The following is a 12040-nucleotide window of genomic DNA, read 5'->3' on the forward strand; positions in this document are numbered from 1 at the left end:
TTTTTTTTTTTTTTTTTTTTTAAAGAGCCAGGAGGCTGGGGCCAGGCAGGCAGCCATTGATGGGGCTGGGAAAGCAGGTGGGGGATGGGGCCTGTCTAATTCAGAGATTTGGCTAATTTGGTGGCGGTCGAATCTCTGAATCAGATTCAGCTGAATCTATTTGGGACAGTGAATTGAATCAGTCTCCCCCGAATCAGCCGAATCCAAAGTGAATACTAGCCATTTCTCACAGGTCTAATAATTATTGTTACAACAGATTGAAAAATTATTTCTAATCTCCTTCATACAACTTCCTACTACCCAAGCAAAACTACTGCAGTTTTCATAGTGAGGAACCCATAAACATGCCCATAGGCGCACCTAGGTTTTTGAAAAAGGAGCCTGTGAATGGTTTGATGCATCATCACATATAATACAACATCCATTTTTCTCCAGATAAAAATAAACTAGAAGATTTACTAGGGCTTAGGGCTATGTTATTCAATTTAAAACTGAACCAAAAACAAATAAAACTTTATTAGGATGTGCATTAATTTGCTAAATCATATATTACGTATAAAACACAACCAACTAGGCAAAAATTATTAAAAGATGTTTTTTTCATTATTCCTGCAGTTGCTAGAATGATATGTACATCTCCTTTTCAGATTCATAAAACAAAATCTAGCCTTCTAGAGTGTCTTGACAGTGCATCTAATAGTTCACTGAAATTATTTCCACACCTGAGTTAATGTTTCTAGCTACAGTTAAAAGAAATCTGGAGGGCTGTGAAATAAGACCTCCATTACCAGGAGCAGCCTAACATACAGCAGAATTGCAGAACAAACAATATCTTGAATAGTAGAAAGATTAAAGACCATTAAAAGGAGAGAGGGTCATTAAGACCTGTGGAATGAAAAGTTTAGAAGGAATCAGGTATATTATAATGAGCCATGAAGTCAATTGACTCCCCACTGCTGCCTGAATGGAAATACTGCTGCTACTATCAGTTGTTTTTAAACTTTGGACGGACCAGAAATCAAAGGGGGCGAGACTGCAACACTGCACCTCCCTTGGATCCAGCCCTGAACATGCCTAAAAATACTAATTTCTATTTTCCATTTGCCAGATACCATGCATCTTCTTTTCCCACAAAACGTGAGAAAAGTTTCATATTCTTCAAGGCTAGGGACAGACATTCAAAAACCCTGAGCTTGAATTGATTCAATCTTGGCAAGTTAGTCTAACATGGCTAGGCTAAACCGTTTTGTAATCCTACAGGCATCCCAGAAAGCCAGGGGGGCACTAAAGCAGCCCTCCCCTCCCTTCAATAGTGCTGAGCTGAGGGGGTAGGGGGTGGCCATGCCCTGGCTGGACACTCTGATTAGGAAGGGGTTCCCCCCCACTGCTTGATAACAGAACATTTATCAGCTTTGTTATCAGCATTTAACACCCCATCAGAAAACTATTAGTTCAAGCTCTTCTTAAAAACCTTTTTCCAAGGAATGGAACAGCCAAGGAGAGACATAACCAGCTACCTGTTGATTAGCTCTAAAAAGGACACAGCATGGACCGTAGGCAGCATGTGGTCTGCTAGCTAATGCTGAGAGGAGTCTCTGTAAGGCAGAGGGGAGGGGGAAATCTGTGCTTAGCAGGGAGTGGTGAGGGGAGGAGGGGAACAGGAGGATGCCAGGTAGACACCTGCAGTCTCTGCTGGAGCTCCAGCCAGGGAGCAGAGGAGAGCAGCCAGCCCTGCTGTGGAGGAGAGAGGCCCACCAAGAGCGCATGCCAGGGTGCTGGTAGAGTCTGGCTTAACTTGAACCAGGATGATTGTCTGGGACAGACATTGCATAAACTGGTTTGACCCAAATCAGTTAAGTCTGATAGTACATTCAACCAGGTTTATCTCAAACTGGTTTCAGCCATTTTCAAACTGGTTTATATGCACTGAACATTGTTCTGTTACAGGTTTAAACCAGTTTCTGATCACTTAAACCAGTTTATGTGTAATGTCTGTCCCAAGCCAATATAAAAAAAAAGATTAAGCTGTTTTTAATAAGCAAAAAACTAGATCCCAGACTATAAAAATCAATAGGGAAATAGGTGTTTTTATGTAAGTAGAAGCCTTTCCTATCTTTCCTAATGATGTGCTGGTCTGATTACACTTTCCATCTTTGCTGCGGATGTTTTTTGGGTTTTTTTAAAGGTAAAGAAAATTGTACTTCTCTGTAAATGAATGCTGCCCCAGGAAATTTGCATCCTTTACCATGTAACCTTGCAAGCACCTTTAAAACTATATAATACTTTCAATCAGCAGTACATGAAGTAACCAGCTCCCTTGCTGTCTCAAAGTATCTCATCAGAAGCAGCCCTGGAGTTAGGTAGTATAATGTTCTGGTTACCCAAAAACCGTAGCTATACTGCAGTCACTCCTGTAAACGTAGTGTAGTCATACCAGAACTAGTTTTAAACTAGCTAGTTTAAGCAGTGGTGGGGGCCCCAAGGCTAAAGAACAGCCATGGGGGCTCAGTGGGGTCTGTAAGAGCTACCTGAAAAGCTGGGTTAATATTCCTATCATGTTGCCACAGATTTACTACCACCAGTATCCAAGCCAGCTTAAGTGTAGACATACCTTTTGTTGCCTGGAATTTAGCAAAAGCAGTCCTTGATTATTTCCACCTGTCATACTATATAACTCCATGTATCAACACTGTTTGGTAATTTGTTACTACTACCCATTTAATGAGGTGACAGACACAACATGTAATATATCCAATTCCTTTGAATGTCCCCATGTGGAGAAATGTAGGGCCCTACAGCATCATCATAACTGAGCAAATGGCACAAAGCCAGAGTTCTTAAATTTGTATGATCTAACTGTTTTTAAAAATACATGTCTAAAAGAACTGTGCAAGAAAAACATTTATTTAAAGCCCTTACAGGGAAAAAATTAACAAAACTTTCTGGCAGTCCAGAACACCCATTTAAAAAATAAAATGTCTCATTTAGTATCCTGTGTCAAAGCTATCCAGCATCCATGTGTTTTACAGATTTGAAAATAAAGCTTCCAACAAAACAAAACAAAACAAAACAAAACAAAACAAGAATATATAGCATATTTTGCCCAGACAGTTCCTTCTGATTCAGGCAGATGTCATTACCTCACAAAGTAGTAAGTCAATGATGTGGAAGACCATGCAGAGTGGGAATTTGGCAGTGAAGAGGGTAAGAAACCACTGGGACGCATACATATGAGCTTCCAGGTTCAGGTCTGTGAAACGGCTATACAAATCAGGTAGTTGTTCCTAGAGTGAGGAAAAAAATAAACCCTTAAATATCATATGATGATCTTCTGACTTCAGAAATGTATTGCAGACAAGTAAGAGGTTACAGAAGGTTTGACAAAAGAGAGAGAGAAATCCTGGTTCCACTAAAGTCAATGGGACTTTTGACATGGACTTCAGAGCGACTAGTAATTCACCCATGTTATCTGAGAATTTCTCTACTGTGATATCTGTAATGGATTCTATCACGGAATCAAATCAGTTATTTTCAGAGGATGACAGGAATAAATTTTATGAACTTAAATGTGAAAAAGCAGAATAGTGGTGCAATGTATACCATGTATGGGGATCTCATATTTTAAAGAAATCCATTAATCACTTAAACTATAAAGTTTTTTGGGAGGAAACGATGAAAAATGGATTCTGGGGCAGGAAACGAATGAGAAATGCTTCAGCTGTAGGACATGTGTAAGACAAGACACACAATTCCAATACATATTTACAACTCGATAAGGCAAGTTTCACAGCCAGGAGCTTATAAACACCACCACATAGGAAGAAATACCAATTCAACTAGCTGTTTATATAAATTTGTCATTAAACCACACTTACTACATAAAGGTCACCATAGCTGTCAGGTATTAATATTAAAAGAACAAATTAAAAATTAAAGAGGATTTATGCAACACCACATAAATGCTTTAACCATTGTGTGTTGGTATATTGTAAACACAAACAAACTGACACTTGGAAAGTGAGCATTAGATCGCAAAGTGTTTGCTGACACAAGACTATTTTTTAAATCTCAGAAAAGTAGGAGGAACAGTTGTATTTGTACTCTGGGTAACCAATTCAACAAGCAGGTTCTATTACTGTAACAAAAGCAACGGTCAAAGCTTAATGGACTGCTAATACAATTTTTTAGTCAGGGTCATTATATTTAGAATTATGAGTTAAACAGCTTTTAATATGAAAACATTAAATCTGAGAGAGAAACAAGATATACATCAAATAATTACATCTATAAAATGCTTCATAGTTATAGGAATGTCAGAATTTGTATAGCATCTTATCTCTTAATGCAATAGGAGCTGGAGTCTTCTTGTAACATGACTGTCCACAAAATGTATGAAAGGCAAGGATTTTTTGTGGCATTTTTTATTGGCCCAACTGTACAGTTGGCAGAGCTGTTGGACAAGCTTTCAAGCACCAAGTATCTGAGGAAGGACATCTGATGCTTGAAAGCTCTCCTTACTATACAGTTGATTTAATAAAAAATATCACAAAAAAGCCTTGCCACTCTTAATACAAGCTATGCAAATTAGGAATAAATTTATGGTACCATGCTCTGGTGAAACTTCTGTGTTAAGGATGACTTCATCATCTTTATTAGAAACGACATGCACACTGAGTAATCATAAATATTCTCCTTTGGGATCTAAAAGGCTAGCAAGAGCAAGTATATGAAAGTCAAAATAAATCAGAAAAGGACCTGAGCCACAATGCCTGAATTCAAATCCTAAGTTTCCCCCCAGTTTTGGACCTGTTGGGTCCAAAAATTTAGTTCAAGCACACTTTTGAAAGGAGACTTGAACTTTTCTACAGTCTGCAGGAGTGAAAGATTTCCTTTTCTTCAACTTACCACCTATGCTTACGGTAGGACTAGAGACCTGTACTTACCTGAATTAGTTTCTCCAGCTGGTAAAATTTGCAATGAAGATCTTCAAAATTATTTTTGTAAAGGTCCCGCAAGCCATAGTTATACATGATATTCACCAGTACACAGAATGCCTGTTCTTCTGGCATCTGCAGAGCAAAATAAAATCATACAAAAATAGAGTTGGAAGGTCCTTAAAGGGTTATCTAATCCATTCAATATGCAAAGTTCATTTAAATAATGTAACTGGGAACCCAGCTGAAATCTGAAATACTTTAGCCATATAAAACTGATTTTTCTTCTGCAAAATTGGTTCTAAATTAGAAATGTGTAAAACTTAATGTATCTTTTATCTCTGAATGAAGACACATGTTAGATCAGGGACGGGCTATTATTTTGGGTGGAGGGCTGCTTACCGAGTTTTGGCAAGCTGTCATGGGCTGCAAGAGTAGCCCCGCCCCTTGACAGGTGCCCTGCCCCCCCTTGGTTGCCATCTTGGGACCAGAAGTCACACCCACTAACCCCTGACCTTTGCCACCAGAAGTCTCTCCTCTTGCCCCCCCCCGGAAGCACTCCTTTCAGCAAAGTTTTTCCATCTCGGAACCAGAAAAATACCAAATTATATTCTAAAAATCAAACGTACTATATTATTCATTAACTGCATTTCAAGAAATGTATTTGTCCTGATCTAAATGCATTTGTGTAGTGTACAAAGAAGTGGTTGTATCATAGCTTAAAATGAAGTCTTACTTTTACATATTGTGGAGGGAGTATAGGTTTATCGGTGTGTGGGTATGTGGGGTGTGAGGGAGGGTGTGTGTGAATATGGGGTATATGTGAGTATGGGGTTTGTGGGGGGCTGTGAGTGTGTGAAGTGAGGGTGGCTGGGAAGGGTTGTGGCATGTGTGGAGGAGGAGGGTTTGCCCACAGCACCCTCATGACATGCAGAGCCCCCGCCAGCACTCCTCCAAGCCCGGGCTCTGCACTCCTGGCCCCAGGGCACCAGCACAGCCCCATCTCCCACTTGCAAACACTTCCCCCTCCATCTGCCACCACTGCCCTTCTGCCACTTCTCTGTCCTTCCCCTCAGCTCACCACTCTGGCACACCATGTCCCAGCTGCATGGGCTAGACTGCAGGATCCAGCAGGAGCTGGACCGGCCTGGCTGGCACTGCATGGAGCCAGCCGAGAATTACAGAGGTCAGGCCAGCTCTTGCTGAGTCCTGTGGTCTGGCTGGTGTCCTGGGGCCAGCATCGGCTGGGCCCAGCTCAGGGCAGCAAGAGCACAGGGTGAGGGCTGGGCTGTGCCAGCAGAGAGAGGGCGGAGCTGGCCTTGCTCCAGAGCACCTGCCAACCCAGGCCCTGCGCTCTTGCCTCCCCACCCTGGGCCCCCAACTGACCCTGGCCCCAGTGCACCAGCGTGGGCCCTGTGCTCTCGCCCAGCTGTCACTGAGCTTCCTGTGCCCACTCGCTGCCCCTTCTCCCTGCCTGCTGCCACTTTCAGCACTTCCCTTCTTGTAGTTGCCGCCACAGCTCTCCACCCCCCAACTCCACCCCAAGTGGTTCCCAGCTGCAGTGCTGGTTCTGCAGCAGCTGTCTTGGCCCGGCCCTGAGGACTGAGGCGAGCACTCATGGTCGTCTCCCCTGCCTCCACCTTCCCCACCCCCCCAATCCAATCTGAATTTCCCTCCGGGATAAATATTTTGGGCCTAGTGCTATAGCTCATTGCAACAGTGGCCGTGTCCAGGCATGCATGGGCGTTTGGTTCCCAAGGACAACTAGCAGCAGTGCACCTTGTGCCACCACTAGTTGTCCCTAGACAATATCTGTGTCATGTGCACTCTGGCGTGCAGCAAACTACCCCAGGTGGTGTAAAGGAGTCTGGGGCCAGCCTTATGTGGAGTCCTGGGGGTCTTCCAGGGCTGTAGCAGCGATGATCCTGCTGCACAGAGCCAGGCCAGCAGTGGATTGTGTCTCCAGCTGGCCAGGCTCTGGCTTTGGGCGGCACATGCTGCTGCCACGTGCGCCACTCTGCTTTTTTTTCTGCAGGTTTTTTTGACCCCTGGATCTCTAAGGGTCAAAAAACCCTCTGCACTGCTCCCTTGTAGCCTGGAGAACAACTGAACATGCAGTATGTGGCACCACACACATATCTGCATCACCACATACCACATAGCTACGTTCATCTAGATGCAGCCAGTGTGGTGTTGAGCCAGGGTTGGGGGAACTTTTTTTTTGGGAGCAGATGCTCACATTTCTCTTTTATGTTGAAGTTGGGCTGGAGGACTGGATTGTGGCTGGAGGGGAGGAGGAGCCCACTGAGAAGGGTGCCAGGGCATCCCAGGTACTAAACTCTTCAAAGGGTGGAAGCACTGTCAGCAGAAGGACTGTAGTATTGGACAAAAAAGACCAGAGCTGAGGAGCCCGCAGCCCATGAAGAACAATGCTGGAGCTGGGTCTTGGGAACCTAGGGTCCTAGGACTGTGGACCTCAGGTAAAGGGGTCCAGTCAGAGTAACATGGGCCAAGGCCAGGGGGGCTTCAACCCAAACAAGGACCTAGGACCTGAAGCGAAACCCCTCTGCCCAATTATAGCATCAAAGCATGGCAGGTGAGATTACAGGGAGAGACCCTGAGAGGCAAGCAAGGCAGAAATCCAAATGGCTACTAGGGGGTGACTTTGTCACCCCAATGGCAGATCCACTACAGCCCCCCAAGACCACATAGAAAAACAAACTTAAAAGGGGAAAAGGACATCCAAGTTCCAGATGCACTGACTGGTCACATGGTAAGGGAGAAAACAATGAATGTGTCCCTGTAAAGATGTGACTCCTTCTGAGATCTCATAAGGAATGAGTCTATCTTTTAGTGTTAGGACTTCCATTACCTCACTGCAACATCTTGGCTGAACCTCCAAATGTTAACAAAAGCTTTAAGCTTTCCTGTGACTCTACCAAAGTCCCACCAGGGAGATGCAGTAAAGCAAGCTGCCCTCATTTCTGGAGCTGTGCTGCCTGGTTATCAGCCCTCTGGGAAAAGGGAGTATCATAACAAGATACACATGAGCAGATGCCACTGCAAATCTAAATCAGGCCTCAAATCATAAAATTATGTTATTTTTGTAGACACCAAATAGGTACCAATGAAAACAAACTACTTTTGAGTATCAGAGTGGCAAGTCTTAACCTTTTATTATTTCTAGACTCTCTCTCTCTCAGCAAATGTCAACTGCGGATAAAAGCTGGATATTTTTCTTCAAAGAGAATTTCAGTCTCTTCTTTCTGACTTCCAGAGTTTCACATTTTAGCACAAAGACTAAGATCGTACCCTGTCTTCAGGCCTATAACTGGTGTTGAATCTTTTCTTTTCAGTGAGTTTACATTAGAGTAGCTGGTTAACCATAAGAAATGCCAGCTCAGCTACTACCTGCCTGAATAGACTATGGTTAGCTATAAAAAGCTGCTACATATCTCAGATGGCTCACCAGAATTTTTTCTGGAAAGATTAATCCCCATCAAAACTAGATAACAGCTGCAGACAAAGTGAACAAGAGAAATGAATAGCTTTATCTCACATGAAGAATTTGGGGATTTGGGAGCTGTTTTCAATAAAGCAATGCCTTTTACTTGTACACAGACTAATAAGGAAAGTATTTACAATGAATATGACAACTGATGCTTACACAAACATACTCCTGGCATGCTCATGTACATGCACACTTTTAATCCCTTCCCACACCTATGGAGAAGGGAGAGAAAGAGGGAGTTTACTGTTAGGGTGCCTATGTGTAGATGCCATAAAGACCACATTTACGGTGGATATAGTTGCCCAGTATTAGCAACATCAAGAGTCTAAAATCATAAGTCAGTCTCCAAAAATCATGCAATTTATATTTTTTTTGTATATTTGCTTTCTGGTTTTTAAACCTTTTAAATTTACCTCTTTAGGTTTTTTTGTTTTTGAAACCACATGATAGCAAGAAATTTTCTATTTTTTTAATGAAAATTTAGATTCTTTCATATTCATGACTCCAGGACTTGGATTTAAAGGAAAGCATCAAATATTGTTAATGTCTTAATGTAAAGCTTGAGAAATAAAACAGCACATTATTGATGGCTTTGGTGAAGACTACAAAGTTTGATGCAAGGAGGGAAAACTAGCTCTCCTGTATAATCCAAACTATGTCAAAGAGAGGTGCTTCCTTCCCTGCCAACCATTTCAATTTAATTTCCTATTACGAATCCAGAATCTGATAGATATATTATAATAGGTATAACTTCAATTTTGTATTCCACAGGTACATGGGAATATCTTCCTAATTTTACCCCAAACTCTCAACACTGGAAGGCAATTCTTAGCTATAATGGGACCAATAACACTAAACAATTACAATTTAAAAATTACGGGAAACAAAAAAAATTATTACATATTTGGATTCTGAGAAACTTTATTCACTTTTAAATACCTGGGTTACTGTAAAGCGGGTTGCTTTATCAGGGGCAAACTTATGAATGTTTACCTTTGGATAAGGACTGTCTTGTAAAACATCTAATGGACTGGTTTGATTTTGAATTATTTGGAATGGTTTTAATGTGACCAACTTTCTACTTCAACCTTCTCTGTCATACATAACCAGCCAATTCTCTTACTGGGCATTATTTTTTAGGTCTTCAGAAAGTCACAGATTCCTTTACGAACTAAAACTTATGCCTGAAATAGGCTGAATTTTGCTTTTAGATGCCTTCATTATTTCATTTCTCCCAGACTATATACACGATGCATAAATCTTCAGAGGTCACATAAAGCAGTATGCTCTAAAGGGAAATAAATTCTGATAGTTATTAATATGAAGTCCAGAACAAAAACCTGGTAATAAAAATATGCAAGCTGGCAACTGTTTTTTAAAACATGCTTTTCACAATATCCCCATCACTTAACTACTGATTTATCGGTGTATTTGCCAAGAAGCCTGTAAACGTATCTTATGTTTCAACTGTTTTAGGGTCTTGGAAGAGAAATATGATGATATAAATTGCCCAGCTTGCATATTAAGTATGTTTTTCAATGAGAGGGTCAACTTCTAAGGTCCCTTTTCAATTTTCATTCAAGAGGAGATTTTCGAATATGTCCACTAGGAGCAAAAAAATATCACTAATGTCAATGAGACTTATAATTCTCTTGGGTGCCTCTGAAAAAAACAAACTCTCAGCAACTTAAATAGGAGTCTCTCTAGGTGAGAATCAAGTTAAGAAATAAATAAAAATTATCAAAGAAATCCATGATTTGCCACAAAAAATCATTCAAAACAGGAACCTTTAATCGTCAAATAAATAAAACTAAACTACAAACTATATTTGCTTCAGTTATTACAAAATGTAGCTAACTCCTGGCTTAATGGAGTCCTACTTGATGGATGAACTACACATTCATAAAGGAATAAACCATATGCATGCTCTCTCTTTGTCATTGAGTAAAAAGGATTCAAACAGGGAAGCAAAAATGAACACAGAAAAATGAGCACTGGGAAATATTTGACAGACAGCAAGCTACAGACCCAGAATTTTTAAAGCTGGTTTGACTTCATTATGTCAGAGCTTTCATTTTTATAATTTACTCACATGCAGCAGCAGCACAGCAGCAAGGAAGGACTGTCCCTGACAATAGCCAATCTCTTCATCATAGACAGAATATGCCTAGAAAAAATAAATGCAAGTACTTTATTGAATATTTAAAATCCAAGGATGCTGTCATAATGCAGTACAACTAATGCAATGACATCTTATATCATAGACCTTGGTACTGAAGAGAGTGGAATTACAACCACTGTTATATAGGTTTAATGTGCACATAAACTACATATATATCACTATTCACATTCTGTATTTACAAAGGTTTATTTTATTTTAACTGCATAAAAATATTGGGCCTGATTCTCCTTTTACTTGATTAAGTATTGATTCCTCTGAAGCAAATGGTACTACACCAGCACAAAACCGATATTCTTAAAAAAAAAAAAAAAAAAGAAAGAAAGAAAAAGAAAAACCAAAACCTTTACACGATAAAATCCCAGAGGATTTTATTTTTAAAATGACCTGAGGGCATTTATAAGAAAACCACTAAGGATAGTTTTATAACAAAATTTTCACAAGAAACAGCTTTCCCTGGCCCCTAGCATGCTTAAATATAAATAATACAGTACAAAACAGGATGATAATTCCACTGAGATTTTCTAGGAGCACTACAGAAGTGAGACTTAAGATAACATTTTCTCAAGCATGGAAAAGCCGAGTCCCGATACAACAAATGAAACTAATTGTGCCTCGTTTAAAAATCACGCTTGTATTTTTAAGCAGTTATCAATATTTCAGCATCGCAAGTGAATCATACTGAATTGTATTTTAAAATATATATTTTTATACAACTGAAATGTCTTTGCTTCTGTTTAACCCTTTCTCCACCCATCTAAGGTTCCTGAAACTGTTAACGCTGCCCTGCTACACAGCTTTAACTTGGACATCTCTGAATCAGACAACTGAAGCCACATTCGTATTGAGCCCTCTTATTCCACAGAGAAGCAAGCTCTCTGTCAATACACCTTACAGACACGTTTTGAGCAACTGGATCCCACATGTAACCTGGTGATACAATTTGCATGAAGTTCCATCTTGTCTCTATTCCTGAGGGCACACTTGAAGCAAGCAGTAATGGTTTTATTATAGCACTATCTATTTCTGCATCGGTCAGCCGAGTGTCTAACCAGTGTTCCAAACATTGCTGTGACTATGCTACTGCATCTTCGAAACAATTGGAACACATTATTTCAACACGATTCTGTACACACATTTTCATCATGTCTTTATGTTAAGCGAGACATTGCTTTCTGCACTGGAACGATCTCTACTACAGAGATAAAAGCACAGGCTAAACACAAGAATAATATAACAGGCTTCTGAGAAATTCTCTCCATCTGTTTCCAATTGCCTGTTAAATTTTTACACTTTGCTTCAGCGGAATGTTTTTTTTAAAACATATTTTCCCCATAGGAGATATTATCTTTTGAACATCCAGAAATGCTCCAAGCCAATTTAGTGCCGCCCAGTACCAAAGGTAGTTATGGCCTC

At 40.6% G+C, this 12040-nt stretch overlaps 1 protein-coding gene across 3 annotated transcripts in view; it reads right to left on the reverse strand.

Moving 5' to 3' along the window:
- Nucleotides 1–12040, reverse strand: part of RABGAP1L (RAB GTPase activating protein 1 like) — a 559138-nt gene that overhangs the window by 205398 nt on the left and 341700 nt on the right. For all 3 annotated transcript variants that reach the window (XM_019501851.1, XM_019501852.1, XM_019501853.1), the window contains exons 14-16: nt 10538–10612; nt 4944–5069; nt 3141–3284 (exon numbers count right to left, since the gene is read on the reverse strand). In XM_019501851.1, coding sequence (XP_019357396.1) covers nt 3141–3284; nt 4944–5069; nt 10538–10612 — 345 coding nt within the window. The remainder of the gene's footprint in view (nt 1–3140; nt 3285–4943; nt 5070–10537; nt 10613–12040) is intronic.

This window comes from Gavialis gangeticus, unplaced genomic scaffold (assembly GCF_001723915.1).
Source record: "Gavialis gangeticus isolate Ggan-Ray unplaced genomic scaffold, GavGan_comp1, whole genome shotgun sequence".
Lineage (NCBI taxonomy): Eukaryota > Metazoa > Chordata > Crocodylia > Gavialidae > Gavialis > Gavialis gangeticus.